Here is a 25,249-nt window from a genome sequence, read left to right on the forward strand (position 1 = left end):
GTCCTCACTGAAAGAAGGGCAATGGCACACTCCTCATTCTGGCAATCTAAGAAAAGTATTACTGTGTAAGTTACAAGTCAACAGATGGTGAATCATGAATAATATGTATCCCAGTCAAACTTGGGCTGTGAAAACACCTCATAATCTATAGGTCCATCCACAACACTGTCTACAGTTTGTACGCCTTCCAAAAGTGCTGGATGAAGACTGTCATTCTGGGAAGGCAACAATTTATACATTACTAATACCCCAAGTGTGAATATAGCTTGCAGCTTCGTTGAGTCTCCGTGGACCGAAAAGAACAACAGCATTGCCAACAGGAATAAATCGACGCAAAAACGCATGATGCACAGAACTGTATCCATCAACTTCCCATCATTCCCAGCAGGAAAGCCCCGGACCCTATAGACAAAGAGGAAGTTGTACTTGTCGACCACGTACCTATACCCAAAATAAATAGCACCAACGGGAACCACAAGTGGGGAGAAGGAAGAATATATGAAGGTCAGGGCAAATATCGTCAGATTGAATGCATAATATTGGGCGAAATCAAATGTCTGTTTGGGGGCAGTTGATGTTCTGTTGATTGGGTAATCAGAGAGATCATTTCCCTGCAGAGTTCTGGGAGAATCGTAAGTGTTGTCCACAATCAAGGGCCTTTCTAGACCATTTGTTTCCTGAGTTTCCAATGCGTATTCTTCATTTTGTTCCGGGACAAGCTGTAGCATGTCATTCTTCCGAAACTTCTGAATCTTCCTTTTTATCCAAGGGATTGGAGCCAATAGATCATAAGATATGCCCAGGAATGTACTTGTTATCAAGAATGCAAGAGAAGAAAGACACGATCTTGACAAAAACGAGGCACTCATGTACTGCTCAATTCTCTTGCAATCTTCTCCATCCATATAGCACCTTCCCATTTTTAAGATGGCACTCTCTAAAGATGATTCAACCAGTCCCTTAAGAAGTATAAGATTCACCAGGAAGAAACAAACCATCTTAAGAAGAGCAGCTCGTTGCTCCCCCGACACTGTAAGATGTCGCTCGAACTTGGAGAGATATGAAAGTGCTGATGGAATAACCATATACATGCTGACAAAAATAAACACATTGGGTAGAAACTGAAAGATAAGACTCCCAAGCCAGCTTGAGCTCTGCACCCAAGCAAACCACAACTGGGCATTATCCATAGCTTCCGCATTTATAATCCGCCAGGCATTTTTTAGAGCACTGATAATTGCCAGAGGAGAGCTAAAGAACAGAAGAATCAACAACAAGCAAGTGTTCACCAACACTCTTCGCAATTTCAGTGAGAGCTTCGACGACCCCAAATGATTCCAATAAATATCTGTGGCCAAGGGTGCCTGCTCAACTTTCCATTGGTTTCTCTGTAAACGCGATTCCACAAGAGAAAATAATTTCCCTATCCGCCTCTTCTTCTCATGTCGAAAGTCCTGAACCGCTTTATTAGCAGTGTACACATCCTTAAACACCACAAACGCAACTCCAGCACCTAGTGCACGACCTTCTTTGTAAGCTGCCAGTTCAGTCTCCAATTCAGCTCTCCATCCCTGCAACTCTCCTAACTTCCTTTCATCAGTGTATCCCAACCTAGCCATAGTATGATACCAGAAATCCTCCACCTTTCGCCATAAATTACAAGCACAACCCCATACTCCCTGTGAAGAAGTCCTTACGTATCCACTCTCTTCACTTTCATACGGCAAGAGCCGAGAGTCAATTCGTGCAACCAACCAAGAAATTTCATGCCTAACCCTCACTAATTCCGAGGCTAATTCATCCAAAGCACACAAATCCATCGGCATTATAACCCTATAAACCTTTCCAGGATACCTATGTTGAAAATACTCATGCAGCACAGTCCCATCATTCCCTATGGTTTTCGGTATCCCCTGCACCATTATAGTAAAAATCGCCGTGGAATTCACAGTCGGGTCACTCAAATTGCCATTCCCATCCCTAATCCTAGTGATTCTCAATCTCCCTTCAATAGCAGAAATACCAAAATGCACAAGAACAACAACAACAACCACGAAAACGAAATGCACCCAAAGCAAAGCCGAACCTTTCTCAATGTGATTGATGGTCGTCTTCGAGAATTGATCCCCCAGCACAGCACTCCCAGCGTAGAGATTCAGCGGAAGCATCACAAGCACAGCCAAAACCGCCATGGACAACAGCAACCCGCAGCTGCCGCCCTCGATCAAGAGAAACTGGGCGGCGTCAGCGCCACAGTGGCGCGCAATCTCACGACACGTGGCGTGCCACACCGCGAGGAGCTTAGTGACGAGGGCAGACGGGCCGGGCATGCGGCGGTGGTCGCTGCGAAGCTTGACAAATATGAAGAAGAAGACGCAGAAGAAGGAGCCGATGGCGGAGATGTTGAGGAGGTACTGGATGTTGCCGTACCAGGCCTCGTAGGTATCGGCGCCGTCGCCGGGGGACGGCGGAGGAGAGAGAGTGTCGTTCATGGAGGGAATTGGGGAGAAGACTGAAGATTGATAAGGCGTGGCCATCGGAGGCATGGGAAATCTAATGATTGAAGAACCGGAAATTAGGATTTTTCTGGTGGGATTTGAGGTAATTGGGATTGAATTGGATTGGAATTTCTTCATGTGGGGCAGAGATTAGGGTTTGGGTGGGGTTTTGCGGGGATTTGGGGTTATGGGGAAAAAGAGGAAGGTGCTGGGATTTTTTGGGGTGGAGCGTTCCATGCTGGCAAGGAATAATCGCCCAAAAAATAATAATTATAAGCTAGAGATTTTCTTTTTTAATCATAAATAGAATAGGATTATAAAAACAATTAGTTAGTTTTAATGCATAGTTATGGTCTGGTGGTATTTCTCTCCATTTAGAAGTGAGAGATCTTACGTTCGAATCTCTTGAACAGTAAATTCGATACTAAATTAGGCTGCTCATTGTCTGACTAAGCCGAACTTCCCCACCCCTTAATGTAAAATATTGATGTACCCAAAAAAAAAAAAAAAAAAAAAAAAAAACCTAGGTTAAGCTTTCTTGACCAACAAGAAATTAGCTTTCTTTTGTTCTTGAAGGAAACCTAGTTTAATTTGGAACACACAAATCTGATACTTGTTTTGAGGAAAAACCAAAATTGTTGGGAATAGAATGAGAACCAAAAGTGTTGTGACATGAAAAACTATTTGTTCTAGGGTGCCACTAGCTATGAACAATAAATTTTGCGTTAGCATTTATATATCACTCGGCGTTAAAATTTTATAATATGAGTAGATGAAAAAAGTTTAGTGACTGTTTGATATTCATTTTGTTTTCAATTTTTACATTTCTAAAAATTAAAAACTTAAAAAAAAAAAAAAAATTATAACTACTTTTAGTTATATAAATTAGGCTGCTCATTGTCTGACTAAGCCGAACTTCCCCACCCCTTAATGTAAAATATTGATGTACCCAAAAAACAAAAAAGAAAAACTAGGTTAAGCTTTCTTGACCAACAAGAAATTAGCTTTCTTTTGTTCTTGAAGGAAACCTAGTTTAATTTGGAACACACAAATCTGATACTTGTTTTGAGGAAAAACCAAAATTGTTGGAAATAGAATGAGAACCAAAAGTGTTGTGACATGAAAAACTATTTGTTCTAGGGTGCCACTAGCTATGAACAATAAATTTTGCGTTAGCACTTATATATCACTCAGCGTTAAAATTTTATAATATGAGTAGATGAAAAAAGTTTAGTGACTGTTTGATATTCATTTTGTTTTCAATTTTTACATTTCTAAAAATTAAAAACTTAAAAAAAAAAATTATAACTACTTTTAGTTATATAAAAAAAAAAACTGAAAACCACCAAAAATTTAAAATTTAAAACTTGGGCCAAAATTTAAAAACTTTTTTTTTTTTTTTTAGTACATCGACATTTTTACATTAGAGGAGGGGGAGTTCGGCTAAACCACACAATAAGCAGCCTAATTTGGTATCGAATTCGCCATCCACGAAATTCGAACCTAAGATCTCTGACTTCTAAGTGAAGAGGAATACCACCAAACTGTAGTACTTTTTTTTTTTTAAACTGAAAAATGAAAGTAGTAGACCTAATAAGATTTTAGTTTTCAAAAAAGCAAAAATTGAAAACAGAATGATTATCAAATGATCATTAGTAAAGTGTAACATGTTATAATATGAATATATTGGTAGTATCATGTGACGGTATAATAATTTGAAAAACTTGTCTTTGCGTTTATTCAATTAACGATATTAATGAGGTGCGTCTCTCTCCTTCAACATATTTTCTCATGTAGTTTCTTTTATTTCTTCTCTTTGTGTAAGCATAAAACAATCCAGAGAATTGTTATTGAAAATGTGTGTAACTCTATGTGATAACAAGAGTGTTAATTTAGAATTGTTATTAGCTTTGTAAAAACATTATCGATGTAATGTTTGCATGTGTTATTTTCTTGTGTTTGTATAAATAAGAAATGCATAATAACTATTATGGAGCGTGGATAACAACTCTTAGTTAAGAGTAACAAACTTTACAATTGTAAGTGGACTTATTTGTACAACAATAAAACGTCGTGGCAATAAAAACCTTTTTTAAAGTTCGTTAATGATATTGTTTCTGGTGATGGGCCTAAATTTTGGGCCTTTCTTGGCTGATCGAGGTCTCCAGCTGCAGGGCCACTCTTCTCTCGTGCCTTTGGGCTTGATGAAGCAAAAACAATATGTCCATCATCTTATTTATTTTCTTTTTCTTTTTATTATTTTAACTCTGGCCAAAATGTAAATGTATATCTAGAGGAATCAACTTATGCAGAAGAGGTTTACTATCATTATAATGTCTCGTTTTAATAAAATACTGTCTTTTTTTTTTAAAGAAAGACAAAATGATCTCTGAGATTGACATAATTTATCACTTTAGTCCTTGAAATTTGTAATCGATAGAAATAGTTCATAAGTTTGTCTACCGTCAATTATTTTGGTATTTATGTGAAAAAAATATTCTATTAAATAAAGATTAAAATGACAAAAATACTCTTAATTTAATAAACAATAAGCCAAAATAATTGACAAAAATTCGGGGTAATTTGTTATTTTTCCTTATTTAACTAAGATTTTTCACGGAATGATCAAAATGATTGACAGTGAATAAACTCAAGGACCAATTCAATCGATTTTAAATCTCATAAACCAAAATGAAAAGTTATACTAATCTCCAAAAACATTTAATTAAACAGTCTATTATATTTTAAATCAAGATGTCACCCTCACTTGTTTCATGTAAAGCTCTTTTTTTATTTAGAGAGTTATACATCAATCATTCTTGCTAGTGAACTTTCACCAAATACGCGTTTTAGCCTTTCGTCTTTTGGACTTTGAAGCGTTGCATTTGTTTTGTTCCCTCTCTAATTTGACCTCTACATACGTGTTTATCTAGCCATTTAATGACCTAAATTAACGTGTTCTTATTATTGAGCTTGAAAGCCATGAACTGTGTTGCAATTTGGAAGAATCCAAATTGACCCAATTGTTGGTTCCCAATTACCACCAAACGAATTTTTTTGTTTTCAAATCATTCTCGGTCGTCTAAAGATTGACTTCTGCCAAACATGGATACTGTCTTATACAACTTCTACTCTCCTAATCTATCTTCCCTTTCTTCATTTCCTATTTGAACTGTTACGATTAAGTCACGTCAATATCTTATATTGATTTTTTTATAGAGCTAATAAGACAAAAAATAATGTGTGAGAGGATGGGAGGGAAAGGGATGAGAATATGAGGGGAGAGAATCCTACTTCTACAACAACTGCACAAAAACCTTCTAAATTACGTACCGGGGTAACAAATATATAAAGTTGTATGTAGAGCGATATTCAAACTGAAGACTGTAATATTAAATGACTGTTACGTTTCTTTCTCAAAGTTTAAAAGATATTTTAAGTTCGAATTCTCTATTTCCGACTTTAACCGTTTTAAAAAATTAGTCGATCGTGTTGTCATATTTGTGTGGATTGGATTAGGATAGTTGAGATCCTAAAGAATATACCATATTTTTCAATAATTTTATTCCCATTTAAATGCTTAAAAAGAAATAAAAAAAACAATAATTAATAAAAAAGGAGGCAACTGGTCGGTTTGGTCGTTTGCTTGTGATATGACTTTTCTGGTGTTTGACTGTGAACCATGGGAATACGTCTTTTACCCTTTAAATTCCCCAACCATAGCAACGCGTAATCTCCCTATCTCTTTTGTGACGTTTTGTCGGTGGAGTTTAAATATTTGGCCATGCAAAAACTATAAAGAACAACATCATCACCCAACTCCAAACTACATCAGAGTCGAAGACAATAACAAATCGTTATTACACTAACAGGGTTGATTGAATAAATTTTAAAATATCACAGCGTTTGGTTTTATGCTAAGTTTTCCGTCAGTCTCGAGTGCTCCATGTTTTTTTTTATTTTTTTTTATTTTTTTTAATTTATTTTTTTAATCTTCCAAATCATCCTAGGTTCTCCTCTATTTCTTTCGCCACTTTGTCTTATAATCGTATTTTTTAATTGAACATCTGCAGGTCTTTTATCAGGCATAAATAAAACCACAAGGTTGATTTTTCAATTGCAATATCAAAATTCTAATGTAATTGTGCATTGTCACTTTCTTTTTCCTGAATGACCGAACTTTCCAATTATCTTGTAGTGTATTCTTAAATTTGTGTTGCTGCATACAAAGAATGGTCGGAATATAATAAAAGCATAAGCATCGAATGCCACATGCAGTATACAATGCTGGTGGCATGCGATATATCATATACAATGTTAAAGTAAAAAAAGAAATGTTGAAATTTTATAGTCATTAGGTTTGGTTGCTAAATAACACTTAATGATATTCATCAAATCATCGGTGGCCTTGACATTACCATTCTATACACACATAATAATCATGCCATTTCAATAATCCAAGAACTTCTTGATTCATAATTTAAAGTTTTCGGATTCATTTGAAAGTGTTTAAAATAATTAAAAACGTTTTTAGTGAACCTATTTCTTAGCCAAAATACAAGTGAATCTTGGAAAAACACTTGAAGTACTCATTGGGAACTACCCGGAAAGAAGGGATCGAACATGGGCAAGCTCGCTTTCCTTTTTGGGGATGGAGAAAGTGGACAAAACAGACTTGACCGACGATACAGATAAATGTGAGATGCTCGACAGAGATTTCTTATATTGGAGAGTCATATGATGCGGTCTGCAACGTATCAAATACGTTGTTGTTTAGAGACATTTGAATATACTATAACAACTCTTATATATGAAATATAGACCACCAAACTTGGATAAAAACACAAATAATTGTACTTAAAATGCATCTTTGCCTGTAAAATGTTTACTTGGGATATTCATCAACATATATGCTCAAACGACAACCTAGCTTTGTCGGTTTTTTTTTTTTCAACTAAAATTTCATTCATAGAAGAAAGTATGACAGAGATAAGAACCTAAGAGCCCAACAAATTGGCATGGTCAGAAATTGAAATATAATTTTTCGAATAAGGATCCTTCAATTACATCCGTTCATCGTATATCGTACGGCTAGAAATCATTGTAAATTTTTTTATTTAAAATTAAATATAAACAATACCTGACGAAAACTAACCGCACGATTTACGATGAACAGATGTAATTAGAGGATCCCATAATCTTCAAAGAGAATCCTCGTTCTAACTTTTTAGCGAAAGAAACATACAACACTACATATCCAATTAAAGAGGTAAAGATACAAAATATAATAAACTACAACATGGCGTAAAGAGCACAAAAGCCCTATTAACAATACAAGATGGCCCGAGCAAACAAGTAGACAACGACCACCAACATTATATGGCAACACAATTATGACCACCCCGAATATTGACCAAACCCCGCCACCACAACGAAGCAAACCGGGAGCACCGCTGATACCATTACACCTAGCTTTGTTGTTTGCCATGCTAGGGTTGGAATCTTAGGGTAGACAAATCAATAAAACAAAGAAAAACTAACGAAAAATTCAAAAAAAAATTTAGTTTTAATGAAAAATAATAAATAAAAATGTAGTGAATAGTAAAAAAAAACGTAAAAATGTGATGTTTCGTTAAAAATAAATAGTACTAGAAGTGTTTCGTTAAAATTCTCATAAAACAAACCATAAAAATAAAAATTGTTTGATCGGGAATTGGCGCCATAACTTGCGACAATGGGTTTTTAAATGTATACATGTTGTTCAATATTGGGCACAAATTTAATAAAATCCAGATTCCATTAATATTATTATTTTTATAATATTATTTACGTTCAACTCTCTAAAACTCCATAAAATGATTGCCACTTTCTCGTGATTGTGTGAGGACACATGTCCTGCAGGCACTTAAGGCAGGGACACGTATGCAAACAATCACAAGGTCACAGACACAAACCATCTTCAAGAATCAAAATTGTGGTGGGAATTTGGGAGGGTGTTGCCCTTAAATAATACTCAAAACAAACACGCAACAAAGTTGAATAATAAACACCACGAGTCTCCAAACAATGTGTTTGCAAATAACACACACACACACACACACACATATATATATTTTGGAATATTGTGTAATGTTTAAGATGATTGAGTAGTGTATTTCTGAGATTCGTAAAGTATGTGCTACTGCTATGTATTTAAATTTTAAAACTGAGCAATCAAATAATACTTTTAGCTATTTTCTAAGTATTTTCATGCAAAAATAACATATTACTACAAGAAATAACATGTCAACCATACCACACAAGCGATCTTTTGAAAGAGAAAATGACATACTTTAAATGGATAGAAAGAGAAAGGACTTTTTGAAATGTAATACTCATTGAAAAGTAAAATTTTTGATATTTTATTTGAATATATAGATGAAAGGGAAAATTTTTTACTTCTGAATTTTGGATCTTCTTGTTATCTAAACTTTTGATTTGGTAAGTTAAAAAGTACTTGGAATTTTGAGAATTGAGTTATGTTTAAATTTTAAGTGGAATTGAAACTTACACACCTAAAGTAAATTCAGAGGCTTGTATTGTGCTAAAAGTACGAATGAAACTCTCAATTTGATGAAATAATTGACAAAGTTAATGGTCAAGGGTGTAAATTGGGCAGAAGAGATTTATCGCAGTGGTGGAAATTAATTATGCCTATGCACTCTATTATGAGTTCGATCAATTGCTAAATTTTTAAGAGTAATGTTTGGTAGATCAACTTTTTATACCAAATTTTCAAACCATATGATATGTCAAGAATAGAAAATAAGCACGTTAATCAAACATTAAGTAATAATTCAATCATCAACAACCACATTATATGATTTATAAAATTTGATCTAAATAATTAGTCTTCCTAATGTTACTCACTTTTTATATCTCAATTGGGCAGACAAAATTTAAAATTATTTGATAATTCAATTTTTTTTTTTTTGTTAAACAATAAATTTCGTTAAATTAAATTATTCGACAATTAAGATTTCGAAGCAAATAAAAACTTTTCTGTTTTATATTTTCATAATTTTCAATTAAAAATATTAAATCAGTGTCCCTCTTTCTATCTACTTTCTCTTTCTTTGGTTCTATGTGGAGCCCATTGCTGCCCGTATGCATTGCTGGCTTTCCCATCGCTTTGGTGGCTTTTCTTTCAGTGGGGGTTTTGTGTGCTGAGAAAAAAAGAAAAAGAAATAAAAAGGTGTTTCAGTTCGTTCAATCACACTGATTGAAAGCTCCTCCCCTGTCAAGTAAAATCAATCTCTATCTTCCTCCTCCTCCTACACCCTTTTGCGTCACCCACAGGAAGTCCCAAATCAGAAAAACCCCAAAAGACTTGAGAAATTTGCTTCAAACACCAACAAAAAAGACCCCTATAGAAAAACCCTTTTGCCCACAGTTTTCAAGTTTGATGGATCTGCAGATCTAACGCGTATAAACCCACATGTATTGCTCTGTTTCTTTTAGATCCCCGTCGTTTTCACCAGTCAAGGTTCAGTAGCTGACATCAAAACTGCCTAATTTTGCACTGTGAGTTGATTTTTCTTGGTTTTTACTCTCTGATATGTTATTTTTGCTATTGGGTAATCAAAAAGTTTAGTAATTTGTTGTTGGGTAATCAGAAAGTTTGGTAATTTGTCAGTGGGTAATGGTAAAGTTGCTTTGCGTGTGCAGAGATAATTGTGTGGTGGAAGTTTGGTGTGTAGAGTAGTGGTAGAGTAGCTGTGACTGTCACTATTTTCCCAAAACTGTGTGTTGGTTGTGTTGCTATCTTTGTTTTCAAGCTAGTATTTATAGCAGAAATGCAGATGGGGTTGATATTTCAGACCTGATTTTGTTTTATCATGTATTGAATGAGCCTGTTAACTAAAAGTTACTTTGTAAAGTCTGATCCTTTGGTTAAGTTTGTGATGAATTTTGATTAACTGGGTTTTTATATTCCTGTTTTAATTGATTGGTTTCGGGTTTTATAGTCGATTTTTTGGTCTTCAGGAGAGGAAGCCGGTGTGGTGGGGTCTTGGTTGTGAAAGGTATTGCATCCATTTTGGATGTGGAAGCATTCGAGGCTGGCCCAGGTGAAATGAGGGATGTTATCAAGGTTGATGAACTTTCTGAGGGCCTGTTGGCTGCCTTCCTTGGACCAGTATGGACACGCAGGTTCAGATGCAGCTGGCAGACAAGACGGGCTACTTTGGTACAAAGACATTGGGCAGCACATGAATGGTGAATTTTCAATGGCTGTTGTGCAGGCCAATAATTTGCTTGAGGATCAAAGCCAGGTTGAGTCTGGTCCCCTGAGCTCGCTCGAGTATGGCCCGTATGGCACCTTTTTCGGAATATATGATGGTCATGGCGGTCCTGAGACCTCACGTTACATCAATGATCACCTATTCCAGCATCTAAAAAGTAAACTACATCATCCTAGTCCCAAATGAACTTTTTAGCGTAGAAGTGTTTGTGGGGGGGGAAATAAATTTGATTCGCTCAAACCAGTCCATGTTAGGAATAGAATTCATTATCCCAGAATTAAATGAAGCTCCTTACTACAGTTCAGGGGATATGTATTATCTATTTCTCATTGATGATTTTTTAAGATTGAAATGAAATCATTGCTGATGATTCTGTTAATCTTTTTTATATCCAGGGTTCACTTCAGAGCAACAGTCCATGTCAGTAGACGTGATACGGAAAGCATATCAAGCCACAGAAGAGGGGTTCCTCTCTGTTGTTACCAAACAATGGCCTATGAAACCTCAAATTGCAGCTGTTGGATCTTGTTGCCTTGCTGGTGTGATTTGTGGTGGCACCCTTTACATTGCCAACGTTGGCGATTCCCGTGCTGTTCTGGGGAGAGTTATGAAGGCTACTGGGGAGGTTCGTGCCATCCAGTTGTCATCAGAGCACAATGTGGCCATAGAATCTGTCAGACGGGAGATGCATTCTTTGCACCCCGATGACTCACATATTGTAGTTTTAAAGCATAATGTATGGCGCGTGAAGGGCTTGATACAGGTAACTCAATTGCGTCAGTTTCTCAAATTATTCATGACAGATTCTATGATTCCTGGTAAAGTGCTTTTCTTCCTATTTCCTAAGCTAATTCAGTATTGACTCATTTAATTGTTGAAGAAGAACATTGGAATGACTAAGGCAGTTTGGACTATTGGATAGAGAACTGTGGTTTCGAATAGAACAAAACTCTGTTAATATCCACCGTTCCAGGGGACTAAGATGTTGGTTTTATGTTGGGTCCTTAGACCTTTGAGCTACTACATAGGCTTGTAGGCTAATGTTTATTTTCATTTAAAGAATAAAGATGTCGTTTGGTAATTATCCAACATGATTCATGGCGGGATAATACCTAGCCTGAGAGTGATTCAAATTTCAAGCAGTGATAAATTTTGGTTCTTTTTTGGGGTTGGAGTAGAGCTGCTACTAATTTCCTATTTCTATGGTAGAAACGACGGAGCACATGCTGGGTGTTACTGAGTTTCGTGGTTATAATCATAAGTGGCATTTTCTTTTCAAATACAACTTAATTTTTGGCGTTTAATGAATCACAATTTATGGTTCTTAATTGAATATTTGGTTGTTATTTATATTAAGGGTAAATATATTTTTCTTCTGCAGGTTTCTAGATCTATTGGCGATGTATATCTTAAAAAGCCTGAATTTAACAGAGAGCCTTTATATGCTAAGTTTCGCTTGCGCGAACCTTTTAAAAGGCCAATTTTAAGCTCTGAACCATCGATCTCTGTACATGAACTTCAACCGCACGATCAATTTCTCATACTTGCCTCTGATGGGCTGTGGGAGCACCTCACCAACCAGGGGGCAGTTGATATTGTTCAAAATCACCCACACAGCGTAATTTACTCATCTCTACAGTTCTATTTCGTTTAACATGTTGGAATAGCTAGTTACATGGTGGGCTATATTTGGTCTCTGTGCCAAATGGGCAAGTGGCCTTTGAGGAGGATATAAATGCTCGTATCCATAGGATCGAGTTTATGACTACTAATACAGGAGCACCAAAGAATAGTGTCGAATTGTATATCAAACCCCATATTGCGAGTGGTTTAAAAGAGAAGGAACATGATTTTACTTGCTTCTCGTTTTTCAGGGAAGTGCTCGGAGGCTTGTGAAAACTGCCTTGCAGGAAGCAGCTAAGAAAAGAGAAATGAGATACTCAGACTTGAAGAAAATAGAGCGTGGTGTCCGCCGGCATTTCCACGACGACATAACAGTGATAGTCCTATTCCTTGACTCGAACCTTGTGAGCAAAGCCAGCTCAACGAGAGGTCCTACTTTGTCCGTGAGAGGAGCGGGTGTTCATATACCATCAAAAACTCTTGCCCCATGTTCCACACCCATGGATAGCTGATGGGAGCCAGGTCATATAATATTGTATCTGTTGTTGAGTCCTTCTGAGAACTCCAGTGAACCGTCAGCTGGTGAACCGTCAGCTTGTACATCCGAAGAGACAAGGGAAGGTGCAGTCAAATTTTTTTCACTGTACAATGTAACAATTAACTTGAACATGTAATTTATTTTTAGTTTATGAGATATTGAGCAGAGGTATAAAAGAAAGAATAAAAAAAATGTAGAGCTTCAAAGGTGACAGGCACATAAAGATTCTTCCTTGTGGACAATCTTCTCTTAAGATTTTTTTCTCTTTCGGGATTTTCTAGTATGGTTTGGTGTATGGTAGAATTTTTTCGGTTTTCTTCAACTTCGTTGTAGAGTTTTTGGGACATGTAAATCATGCGTGGAAGGACACCTTGGAAATGGAAAATCTCTACATGCTGATTGCTTGTACGTTTTCTTTGAATTCTGAAATTGTCAGGATGGCCTGAGTGCAACGTAGAGCTTCTTGAATCCTGAACGAGGGGTTTGTTGGGGTGACGTCCGCATATACTTTATCTTACAACTAGAACCTAGTTTACCGTCATGTGGCACCCCAGTCTATTATCATAAGGCCATGTATTAGTGATGTCACAAAGTCGATGAACTTGCTCCATGCAAGTCTCTTCTAAATGGGAGAAGAGGAGCACACACTTCCTTACACCTCCTGGTATGACAATGTTACAAAATCGGCAAATTCACAATGTGGAAGATACTTGATACTACTGTTTTGTTAAGAGTCCCCGAGTAGAGTTTGCCTCTAAAAACCGGCTTGCAGCGGAATGGTGCCCAAGAGCTCTTAAACCATCTCAAGATGTCGACGTGAAACCTATGAATCTGATGGCACACAGTTTTGAGACAAATCGTATTCCAGCTATCGTTTAGGCCAGTTGGTTTTCAAGACCCCCTTGAAGGCTGTTTGTTAATGAAGTTGTCTCTCGAAGAGATGTTTCCTTCAAGTTCTTGCAACACTTGGTGGAAATTTAGCTAAAATTTCCTCCACGACCCCGCTCTGAATTGTTTTGATCTACGGGGAAGGAATTTAACTCGTACAGGGGGGTGGACACACTGCCCTATCCAATGGCCTAATATGTTTTCCTTTTTTCTTAATACAAAATTCTCCTACTCTGAAGGAGAGGAAGGATTTATGCTAACTCACACAATGGTCCAAATATAAGCAAAAATCGAAATCAGCATGTGAGTTAAACTTGATATATAATTATAACTAAAGAAGAATATCACCTATCGTAATGCTAGTAGGTAGTATCCTTAATATGTTGATTATAACCATGATAAATTGTTTACAGAGTATTGAGAACACAAGTCACGTGATTTACAATTTTACGTGTTATGATAAAACTCGACAACATAACTGAATATTCCACTTCTAGAATGTTCTAACTTTAGGCTCAAGAAAGGAGAGTTAGAAAAAGAAAAAAAAAAAAAAAAAGGAAAGCGATTTTTCCTAAAAAGAATTTAAATATGAAAAGAGGTTTCCCAGTTTCAAACATGAAGAAAACGGCTAAGAATATGAAGAACTTCCCTAATTAAAATTTTCAAATTGATCTTTTATCCTCGGAATTAGATTAAAAAACAGCAAGTTTTTACAATTACCCCTTCAAACAAGGAGTTTTTACTACCAGTATATATACCCCTAGTCCCTACCCATGAACCCAAAAAAAAAAAAAAACAGAACGGACTAATCTTTAGAAGTCCGTACAAATCTTCTTAAGCAAACCAAAACCCTGCAAATTCAGAGGAATCAGAGACATGGGTGGTATTCCTTCCAAATCCAATTCCAGGGTGGTGGATGTTAACGATCAGGTACGGCTTTGTAGAGAGAGAAAACGCCAGCTAGAGTTAGCCCTGGAGAGAAGGTCTGCGTTCGCAGACGCGCAGTGCAAGTACATCCATTCGCTCTTGGCGGTCGGGCATGCTGTAGGGATGTTAGCAAACGTTCATACTCAAAACATTGACTCAACGTTTTCGGACTCCGAAATTTCGACGAGCTCTGTAAAGGTTGACGGAGAAGAGGACGACGCTGGGACGACTGATGGGGAAGTAGTTTGTAGGGTGATGGTGGCTCCTTCGGTGGCATCATCAACACAAAGAGATTCTGAGGGGGGAGAGATGGCGATAAGTAGTGAAAAGGAGGGAGATTCGAGTAATATGAATCAAACGGAAGGAAAAGCGATAGAATTGTTGGAAGCACTAAAAGCTGTTGAGAAGCATTTCTTTCGAACTTATTATTCTGGTATGGAGGTTTCGAGGATGCTTGAAACCAACATGGTTCAAGTAGAATCTGCTTCCAAGGAGATTAAAGGTGAGATCCTTCTCTTTTAACTTTTCGTTTTGAGTAACTAGGGAGACCAAAATTTTTAAACCAAATTTGCAAACTAAATGATTTGGTTGTAGATGATTGAATTATTAATTAAGTGTCGATTAACGTGCTTGTTTCTTATTAGTGACATATCATTAATTTGCAATATAATTTAAAAAATTTAATCTCCCTTGCATTACTCTTTGGTTTTTCTTTCATCTTTTCTTGGAAGTTCGTTTTGTGATTATGGTTTTTGGTGCTTTTGTCCCCCATCTGTTTTATTTTTCAACCTAATTTATAACTAAAATATGCATGAAAAATTAATATATGGTGCGTGGGCATGGTAACACTTTTTTTTAGTGTGTGAAATTCATGTCCACATTTGATTTTATTCTTTAATATAGCTCTAACGTCAAAGCATCTATGATTTTGGGTGCAGAAAAATCGGAAAAGTTTGTCCGTTCAATGACGGTGAGCCACTCCGCCTCATCTAGATTCTCCTCCAAAATTCTCTTGAGATCTAGCTCTAGAACTTCTTCGACATGCACTTATTTCAATAGTGGCCTTGATGACCATGGAAAGACGTTGCTTGGGGGCCATTCGTCAACACTTGCGAGCCTATACGATGCGGAGAAGAAGCTGTATGAGGAGGTGAAGGTACAATATCAATCTGACAAGTTCTTTTCTTCGTTCAGTTTCTGAAATTTCTTTGCTACACAACTTGATCTTTCATTTGAATTTTTCGTATTTCTTTGATATGAGTTTCACAACAGTTTTTTTCTGAATCATCGTTAAATTTTATATTCAGATTGTGGAAAAAACCAAGAAAAGATGCGTCCGACTGCAAAAGCAAAGAGGAGAAGGAGATGTGCTCAAGAAAAAGGACAGGATTGGAGTTAAAATATCGTACTTGGATAGCAAAATTTCAAATTCCTATACAGATATCACATATAACTCCAAGAAAATTCAAAAGCTGAGAGATGAGTTGCAGGCACAAGTTGTTAAGTTGTTTCAAGGGTAATATAAATGCCACAATCCTACTTTGAATGTGTATTAGACACCTGAATATTTTTGAATTGTGTTCTAACCCTCTCTTTCCCCATTTTTGCAGCCTAATGAGAAATTCGCGGATGATGTCGGAAGCTCATGAGATGCAAAAGAGAATCATGTCTCAAGTGAAATGTCTCAACTCTCCGTCCGATGGAATGTCATGCAATGACTTACACCAACTTGCCACTACTAAGCTTGAAGACGAACTTCAAAAGTGGTGCTCTTGCTTTGCTTCGTATGTCTCTTCGCAGAAGGCGTACGTTAAGGCTCTTCATGGTGGGATATTCAAGTTTGCTGGTGCTGAAAATGGATCCGGCACCCCTGACAAGTCTTCACTGTATCAGAGTTGGTTAGATTGCCTGCAAAGCCTTCCAGATGAAGCAGTCACTTGTGCCATGAAAGACTTTGGGAAGGACGTCCGAGCACTGGTGGATCGACAAAGAAAGGAGCATCGACTAAAGAAAGAGATTGCTGAAGAGTTGAAAGAACAGAATAAGCGGAACAGGCCTGAAAATGAGATGAAGGAGCAGTTGGGGAAGAAGCTAGATACTAAGAAGGCGAAAACTTATATTGCTGTGAATAGATTTCAGACGGGGTTTTCTACAGTTTTGGAATCCTTGGTTGAGTATTCAAACAATGAAATGAAAATGTATGAAAACCTTATAGCATGCAGTGGAGATGCAAACGAAGCTGACAACGAAAGTATCAACTCATCATAAAATGACCTTGCTACAGTCGAGTTAATGCCGATGGCGGATTCGGAAAGGATGCGTATACGATTTTGAGCATGACAGGCAATTTTAAGAATTGATTCATGTTATAGGCTTTGAGAACGTTAGGAGCCTAAGCTTTTTTGTTTTATTATTTTGGGAACAATATTTAATTTTTCTTTGATCCTTAATTTGTTGCAAAATCGTAAATAACTTTTCATGGAATGACGGAGAAACTTGATTCTAAATATAAACTCTGTTTACTCAATAGGATATTTGGAATTAGCTCAATAAACCAATTAATCTATGGTTCCAACCTTTCTCAAAAACACTCGGTTTTGCTTGTAGTGCACGTTTGTCTCCAAATAGGCTGTTGTTTTAGGTTCATAAGCTTTCCTGTATGTCACACGTTATAATATTGTGAATATGTAGAATATTCTACAATATCTCTTATAAAAAAAACACTGTATTGTTGTGCTTCTTAGAGGAATGATATATTACAATTCAGAAAACTCTTGCATAATGCACACACAGAAGAAAGATGTATTACATGTTCAGTTCTTTTTCTCTAATAGATTCCTCATGTATATCTTCCCAATTTTCGATGTCGATATCGATGCTGCTATCATTCAACTCCAAACACCTTAAGCTTATGCTCTGAAAGGAAAGGCTATCTACGTCGACATGAAACCTCTGGAGTCCAATGCCATCTATGCTCACCGAGTTTTGAGACTGGTCATAGTCCATTGATCTTCTATGCCCTAGCTCTGATGGTAGGTGGGACGTGCCAGTTGATCTTCGAGATCCCCATGAAGGCTGTATGCTAATGAAGTTGTCTGCAAAGTATAGGGCCTCTTCGAGTTCTTTCCACACTTGCGACATGGTAGGGCGGTTTTTGGGCACTTTCACAACACATCTTAGGCCAAGTTTCCCCATCTTTAGCATCATCTCTGTGTTACATGGCTCTGTTAAAAGATTTGCATCTAAAATCTCCTCAACACGGCCTTGCTCTAAGCTTGGTCTTGCCTGCATTCAAGAAAAACAGCTCACTAGAACTCGAAAAACAAAGGCAAACTCTTTTGCGAAGCAAGTTTGAATTTCCCTCTCTGCAGTTCAAAATTAATTTAAAGTAGAATACATATCGCTTGTATCAGAAGAAAGAAAAGAAGAAAAAAAAAAAAAAAAGCAATGTTTGAAATGTTTACCCAGTCAATTATATGCTGCTTAGGGCGGTGGCCTGTCGAATCAACCGCAGGCCGGGAAGAAATAAGCTGCAGAAGTATCACACCAAAGCTATAGACATCGCTAAACGGCGTCAAATGGAAACTTGAACAATATGCAGGGTCTAGGTAGCCTGGAGTTCCCTTGATTTGGCTGCTGACATGTGATTGATCCCCAGTAGGCCCTGACCTAACAAGTCCAAAATCTGAAACCTTGGCTTCAAATCCATCTCCTATCAAGATGTTACTTGGCTTTATATCGCGGTGGATTATGCTCGGGTTTACTCCTTCATGCAAATGAGCAATGCCTGCAAAATTTCACACAATCAATTAGAGTTCTACTTATCTAGTTAGGCTATTTATATAGTTATGAATCTCTGATGACTGACCTTTTGCTGCTCCAATGGCTATGTTGACTCTTTGCCTCCAAGTTAAGCTCCTCCATTTTCTTCCTACATGGTAATTTAACAGGATTTATGCTAAACAAACATAGAATTAGGAAGATTTATAATTAGCACTTAACAAGTAGGTTTAATTTCCTGGTAAGGAACATACATACCCATAAAGTAATCAAGGAGAGAACCATTTGGTACATATTCATAGATCAACACTTTTCCTCCTTTTGCCCCTATTCCAGTCACAATCCGACATATTAGCTAGTTTACATGCCTTTATCAAAGGAATTGATTTCCACACACCTTTTTATAGCCTATGTATGCACTCCTGATCATTTTTGGCATTCGATTTTAAGAAATCAAAATTAAGGAGAATCATAGGGTGCTGAAATCATTTCCCTTATCAATACAAGGAGAGGGCTAATTTAGAAAATTACACATGCATTTACAGGTGGACTACATACCAGATGATCCTTCACAATATCCAACCAAACCTACAAGGTTTCTCTGCTTGACCTTAGAAAGTAGCCTCACTTCTGTTCAAAGAATAAACACTACACAGAAATCAGACGATATCAACTAAATTCTGAATCTTTCTACACTACAAACTTCTACATCGATAAATCTATTTAGACACACAAGACTATATATATTTGATTGGGCCCTACTATTGATGCACATATATTAAAAAATGTTAGCAAGCATGTTACTTTTGTGTATCTGAGTACCGTTTACATGTTTTTATTGGTTGAGGCTTACCATTTCTAAATTCTTCGACACTCTGAAATGAATCGGCGTGGGCTCGCTTAATGGCTAGGGTTCCTGCATCATCAAAGGTCCCCTTGTAGACATTTGCAAAACCACCAGAACCCAACAAGCACTCACTGCTGAAATTATTAGTAGCCTTCACTAGTTCATCCAACTGGAAGCGCCTCAACGTTATTTTCTCTTCTTTCAAATTTCCTAACAGACAAAAACATAGTAGTCACACCCCGAAATCTTCAAGTGGTCTCTCCAGATCGTAACTAATGTTCTCTTGTCAAACGGATTAACAAAACACGTAATTTCATTTGGCTGTTTAGTTCAGTAATTTCTTGTTTTGAATGGATGATGTTTAATTGATACTGATTACATAAACGTCGAATATGTGGTAATTAAGACAACATTTTCATATTATTAGTCCCGTTTGATTTAGTTTTCATTTTTTGTGCTAGAAATAGAGAAAAAGTATAAAAGAGAAATGAATCGCGGAGAAGGATGTAGGATGAAGGGAGGTACTGGGAGGCAGAAGAAAGAAATGAAGGAGATTCCATGCAAACAAAAATTTGAAAGTGCAAGCACGTTATACGTTTTCATTTTGTGTTTCGCTCACAATTCATTCTTCTGCATACTTTTCCTATATCTACAACACACACTAAATAACACTAAATAATAAAAACTAAAATCAAAATGGTTATTAAATGATGGTTGTTGAAGATTGTCAATGAATTGGGTTAAATTGGTGTGGGCCCCACAACAAAATGAGGTTTTGCTCACCTTTCTGCCCAAGCTCATGTAGTAATTGTCTTTGCCTGAGAGCTGGTAGGAGCTTCTTCTTGATCAAGTAGTATAACAAGGCCACTATCAAAACTGACAGAATGCCAACAACAAAGCCTCCCAACATGTGTATGTGAGCATGAACAAAACTTCGAGATGGTGGTGAAGCCACCGCCAACTGGCGTCGCATTTCCATTTTCATATTTTTTAAGGGGTGCGCACACTTCGATTCAGTTACATTTCCATGAAATTAAGGTGACCATTAATTTGCTTCAGATTGAAGAGAACAATAGGTAGAGGAGGGGAAGGATTATTGGGAAGTGCATGTATATAAGCTGATCCCAGGCTGATCAATAATTATCTGCCGGCTATTATTTTCAAAAATATATAAATATGTTATATACATATGTGTATATAATAAGTCTATAGTTTTAAAGAGACATTATTCAATCGAGTCACCATGACTAGGTCTAATGCTAGGACGGCATATAAGCCAAAAACAACTTGTACATATATACGTACGTATATGTGGATTGATGTTGTTGCATTACAGATGATTTCTTACTATAAGAGGCATAGAATTCTCATGCTTCTTAAACTCAAAACTGGACATGTGTTGGTAGACTTGGCCATAGGTATTGTTAGAGTATTCGTTAGGATGTAAAATGGGGGAGTGGTTGATTGGTACAGAATACCAATCTACGATATATGATATAATGTTGATACCATTAAATAATCAACAGGATATCGAGTATTGAGCATCCACGATATACATTACAATACTTTTCCAATAAAACCTAATTATATCATAATCATTTGTTTTTCATGTCTCTTCACAATGTAACGTACTAGATACAAGGACGAAGTCAGAGATTTGTATCGATGAAGGTATCCTCAGACAACAAAGTTATAAATTAAAATGCTAAAGAATTTACTAAACAAAATACCTATATATTAATCCATAGGATTTTTTGTACAACGCATCACACTATCCCTCGACGTATTTTCATGTTTTGAAATCGTTGCATGACAACTTCATTACGAATACCATCAAATATCTCTTTCTTTATAAGAATAACCATGTTATCATTCATTCATCAATCTCCCATTCGATTTCTCAATCGATTCTTCAGAAATTTCATGGTTGAAAATGCTCTTTCAACATTGGCCAACTAAAAGAGTTAATGCTAATTAATATCACAAGCAAGTAAACTAGTGATACATCTTATTAATGTAACTTTTTTTATCCACCAAAAAACAATTGAGTGGGGGCATTCGTCGCGGGGCCACTTGAGTAGAAACTATAGATCAAACAATCTTTTTTCACTGTGGGGACACCCAGGTACATCACCGGATCCTCCACAACCAACATTTTCAGTTTGACACTAAGCTCTTGGGCCATTGCCATAGGGGTGTTGGCACTGAAGTAGACCGTTGATTTTTGTAAGCTAACTTGCTGACCAGAAGCCCGACAGTAAGCTTTCAGCAAGTTTGACATATTCCGGCAATTGTCAGGAGTAGCTTTCAGGAACACAAGCATGTCATCAGCAAAAAGTAAATGGGTAAGCTTTGGTCTATTCGCATTGAGTTGAATATCATCCAAGAACCCAAGATCAGTGGCCCTCTTGATAAGGCGGGAAAGAACTTCACAAACAATAAAAAATAGGTATGGGGACAGAGGGTCCCCCTGCCGCAGCCCCCTTAACGGCTTGTACTTCTTCCCAGGTTGCCCATTTAGAAGCACAGAAAACTGGACAAATGATACACAAGCATCACAGAATCCCATTTCCCTCATCACTGCCTCCAAAAAATCTCATTCAACCCGGTCATAAGCCTTGTTCATATCTAGCTTGATGCCCAACTCAAATCTATGCTTAGCTTTTTTGGAGCTTGAGGAAGTGGAAGACTTTATGGGCCAAAATAATATTGTCCTAAATTTGGCAGCCATGGACGAAGGCATTTTGACTGGGGGGGAATTAACTCCGGCAAAAACGGTTTCAACCAGTTGGCAAGAATTTTTTATAATACCTTATAGGAATAATTGCATAAACTTATTGGCCTGAATTGATTCACAAACTCCGGGTGTGGGACATTGGGAATTAAAACAATATGTGTCGACTTGATCAAATTCAGACAAGCTCCCCTACTAAGACATTCAACAGCCATCCCCATCACCTATGGAGAAATAATTTCCCAGAAGTGTTGGAAGAACACCCCCTGGAATCCATCAGGGCCAGGCGCCTTTAGATCGCCCATCTGCACCAAAGCCTCTCAGATCTCCATCTCCTCCACAATTCCTTAACCCATCATTCATATCAGGCGTTACAATTGGATCAACATACTCCAGAATGTCCCCCCACTGGCGACTCCCTTCGGTAGAAAACAACCGCATAAAGTGGTCATCAACCACATGCCGGATACCTAGGATGTCATTTGTCTAACTCTCACTAGCATTTTGGAATCTGCCAATATGGTTAGAACGCTGGCGTTGTACCGTAGATTGATGGAAGAAAACAATATTAGCGTCCCCCGCTTGTAGCCATCGAACGCGGTTGCTTACATTAAGGATCGGGTCCTGGGAAATATTATGGGGTGGAAGTAATAATTCCTCTCCTAGGCAGGTAAATAAATGCTTATTAAGGCTATTACCTTGGCTGTCCCAACATACTCGATGAACGTGTTCCGGCTGCCTGTTAGACTATTCAAGGAGATTGATGCTGCTCTTGCCACGTTTTGGTGAGGAAATACAAACAAATAGCAGAGCATTCACTGGTTAATGTGGGACGAAATGGGGTGCGCCAATGGGGATGATGGTTTGAACTTCCGTAATTTGAAAGATTTCAACTCCGCTATTCTCACCAAGCAACGTTGGCGGCTTCTCCATGAGCTGGATTCGCTATGGGTTAAGGTGTTGAAGGATAGATATTTCCCTCAGGATTCTTTATTGAAGGCCAAGAGGGGCGGGCGTGCGTCATGGGTTTGGTCTAGCTTGTTAGAGGGACGGGATCTTATCACTCGTGGGTTGAGATGACAAGTTTTGAGCGGGAATCTGATCAATCTGTAGGCTGACAATTAGGTTTCTAGCATCCTGAATGGCCATTTGACTCCTAGAGATGGGGTTGAGGTTGACAGGACACAGGTGGTGGCTTCAATCATTGACATGGAGCGTAGGATGTGGAGATCAAATGAGCTTGTGGCCCTTTTTTCTGAGTTGGATGAGGCTGCTACCTCCAGAATTCAGGTAGGGGATTCACTTTCCTCATATCGCCTTATCTGGCCCGCCTCTAAAAATGGAAAATACTCGGTTAAATCGGGGTATTGGTGGGTGCGAAACTTTACTCCGAGTTGACGGATTGATCATCTCTCTTCCTCTCATTTTGTTGAGTCTGCGGTGTGGGCTGGTATTTGGAAGCTTTAGGTCCCTCCAAAAGTGAAAATCTTTGTGTGGCGTTGTGTGCTGATAATCCGTGCTGTCTTATTTGCCTTGTTCATTCTGAATTTGTTGAGCACCTCGTGCTTCTATGCTCGTGGGTGCAGCCTGTGTGGTTCGGTGGTCCCATTTGTATTCGAATTAATGGCATTTCAATTACCTCATTCGATGACTGGCTCTCTCACATGTGTGCGCTGTAGCTGGGGTCTAATGAGTTTAAGTCTCGATTTTTGTCTCAGGTGACCTTTTTTTATTGGTTTATTTGGAAAGCCAGATGCAATGCGGTGTTCAACAGTCGTACCCCATCTTCATCATAAACCATATTCAATCTTTCCAGCACTTGGGAGAATTATGTTGCTGCTAAGTCAAGGGAATCTGGTCTTGTTCCCCCGCCTCTGCCCAGCCGTGAACGTGCGGTTTCGTGGTCTCCTCCTCCTTGTCCTTTGGTGAAGGTTAATGTGGATGCGAGATGGAGACAGGGTGCTAATTCTGCTTGGGTTGGTTTGGTGGTCCGAGACTCGAGTTGTAGATGTTTGGAGGTCAAAATAGTGGCGGCTCCGGCTTCGTCGGTGGCGGTGGTTGAGTCATTGGCAGTTCTTGAGGGGTGCTATCTGTCGAAGGGTTTGAATATCCCCCGGGTGGTGATAGAATCAGATTTGAAACAAGTTATTTCATGTTTGCATGATAGCTCTTTGAGCTGCGCTTGGGAAATCCTCCCAATCCGAAACCGTATCTGGGTGGTTGGGAAGACTTTCCAAGCCTCCTTCTGGTCTTGGATTCTAAGATTAGTAAATTATGTGGCGAATTTCGTTGCGAAGAATTTTACTCCGGAGATGTGCAATTCTGTGTGGGCAGATTGGCTCCCATCTTCGCTTGTTAGAATTTTAAACAAGGATGGGTTGCCTTGCCCTTCGAGTGGTTAGTTAAGGTTCTTGTTTTTGTGGGACGATGTGTTCGCCAGTTGTGGTAGCGTCTTGTGTAATCTCGTACCTCTTGTTCTGCTGGGGTATGTTGGTCTCCCTATTTTGTTAGCTGTCTTCGGCTTGCTTTGTTCTTGTGTGGCAGTTGTGCCTTGGTAATGAATCCTTTCTTCCAAAAAAAAAAAAAAAAAAAAAAAATATCTTTTTTCATACTAAAGTTACAATTTTCTACTCAGAATGTTGCAAGGGTAAAGAGATATAGATACAGATCTATGTGAAGGTAGAATGAGCCTTCTTATTTTTTTGGTCAAGTTTTTCCAAGCTTTGTAATCTCTCAAGTCATTCTATCAGATACTAGATATAAATAAATCAATAAAAACATAGAAGAAGAAAAAAACCAACAAAAATAATATTGTTATATGGTGCATTGAAACGGTCAATCCTGCTTCCCTAAGGTGCTCATTTTGAGGACGTGTGAAGACTAAATGCATATTAGCCACAAAATTATATTAGTTTTAATTCAAAGCTTAATATGTTTGACAACTTAATAAAGCAAAACCAATTTAAAATTCACGAACCATTAGAAATTTTATTTTCTTATTTTTCTTTATTAAGTTGTCAAATATTTTAAGTCTTTATATATAAACTAATATAATCTTGGGGAGCATTTTTGCTCACCGTCCTAAACTTTGGTGTATGCTCACTATATACTTAATAACTGACACGTGTCTAT

General features: G+C 37.7%; 3 protein-coding genes and 1 pseudogene across 6 annotated transcripts; 2 read left to right on the forward strand and 2 right to left on the reverse strand.

The window, feature by feature from the left end:
- Window positions 1-8: 8 nt before the first annotated feature.
- LOC137747678 (hyperosmolality-gated Ca2+ permeable channel 4.1 pseudogene) lies at window positions 9-2,757 on the reverse strand (annotated as a pseudogene). The gene has a single exon (XR_015957486.1). The product of XR_015957486.1 is annotated as a hyperosmolality-gated Ca2+ permeable channel 4.1 pseudogene (transcript).
- Window positions 2,758-9,669: 6,912 nt separating this feature from the next.
- Window positions 9,670-13,362, forward strand: LOC137747124 (putative protein phosphatase 2C 46). 3 transcript variants are annotated; one of them, XM_068487139.2, is made up of 5 exons: window positions 9,670-10,061; window positions 10,524-10,937; window positions 11,176-11,543; window positions 12,162-12,398; window positions 12,655-13,362. In XM_068487139.2, the coding sequence occupies exons 2-5, from the start codon at window positions 10,619-10,621 to the stop codon at window positions 12,913-12,915; spliced, it is 1,185 nt and encodes a 394-aa protein (XP_068343240.2). In that variant the 5' UTR covers window positions 9,670-10,061; window positions 10,524-10,618; the 3' UTR covers window positions 12,916-13,362. The 3 variants fall into 3 exon arrangements, with proteins under 3 accessions (XP_068343240.2, XP_088543355.1, XP_068343239.2); XM_068487138.2 differs by lacking the exon at window positions 9,670-10,061 and adding an exon at window positions 10,196-10,411; XM_088687229.1 differs by lacking the exon at window positions 9,670-10,061 and having other exon boundaries at window positions 10,069-10,937.
- A 2,358-nt stretch (window positions 13,363-15,720) lies between these two features.
- LOC137747776 (protein ALTERED PHOSPHATE STARVATION RESPONSE 1-like) lies at window positions 15,721-17,133 on the forward strand. Its single transcript, XM_068487925.2, has 3 exons — window positions 15,721-15,912; window positions 16,064-16,272; window positions 16,367-17,133. Exons 1-3 carry the CDS (start codon window positions 15,721-15,723, stop codon window positions 17,022-17,024), a joined length of 1,059 nt encoding a protein of 352 aa, XP_068344026.2. The 3' UTR covers window positions 17,025-17,133.
- A 428-nt stretch (window positions 17,134-17,561) lies between these two features.
- On the reverse strand, window positions 17,562-20,362 carry LOC137747775 (putative serine/threonine-protein kinase PBL11). Its single transcript, XM_088677682.1, has 7 exons — window positions 20,167-20,362; window positions 19,390-19,593; window positions 19,095-19,166; window positions 18,795-18,863; window positions 18,625-18,687; window positions 18,221-18,543; window positions 17,562-18,041 (listed from the first exon to the last, which is right to left on the reverse strand). Exons 1-7 carry the CDS (start codon window positions 20,360-20,362, stop codon window positions 17,562-17,564), a joined length of 1,407 nt encoding a protein of 468 aa, XP_088533808.1.
- Between the last annotated feature and the right edge of the window lie 4,887 nt (window positions 20,363-25,249).

Source organism: Pyrus communis, chromosome 2, assembly GCF_041283825.1.
Source record: "Pyrus communis isolate YQ-2024b chromosome 2, ASM4128382v1, whole genome shotgun sequence".
Classification (NCBI taxonomy): Eukaryota; Viridiplantae; Streptophyta; class Magnoliopsida; order Rosales; family Rosaceae; genus Pyrus; species Pyrus communis.

Bases quoted from the DNA above. Each gene is read 5' to 3' on its own strand.
- LOC137747124 (XM_068487139.2), top strand. From the start codon at position 10,619: ATGTTATCAAGGTTGATGAACTTTCTGAGGGCCTGTTGGCTGCCTTCC. The intron at 10,938-11,175 runs GTAAACTACATC...TTTTATATCCAG, and splicing joins CCTATTCCAGCATCTAAAAA to GGTTCACTTCAGAGCAACAG. The intron at 12,399-12,654 runs GTAATTTACTCA...CTCGTTTTTCAG, and splicing joins TTCAAAATCACCCACACAGC to GGAAGTGCTCGGAGGCTTGT.
- LOC137747776 (XM_068487925.2), top strand. From the start codon at position 15,721: ATGACGGTGAGCCACTCCGCCTCATCTAGATTCTCCTCCAAAATTCTC. The intron at 15,913-16,063 runs GTACAATATCAA...TTTTATATTCAG, and splicing joins AGCTGTATGAGGAGGTGAAG to ATTGTGGAAAAAACCAAGAA. The intron at 16,273-16,366 runs GTAATATAAATG...CCATTTTTGCAG, and splicing joins GTTGTTAAGTTGTTTCAAGG to CCTAATGAGAAATTCGCGGA.
- LOC137747775 (XM_088677682.1), bottom strand. From the start codon at position 20,362: ATGGAAATGCGACGCCAGTTGGCGGTGGCTTCACCACCATCTCGAAGT. The intron at 19,167-19,389 runs GTAAGCCTCAAC...TTCTTTGAACAG, and splicing joins TGTCGAAGAATTTAGAAATG to AAGTGAGGCTACTTTCTAAG. The intron at 18,544-18,624 runs GTCAGTCATCAG...GAAATTTTGCAG, and splicing joins AGCCATTGGAGCAGCAAAAG to GCATTGCTCATTTGCATGAA.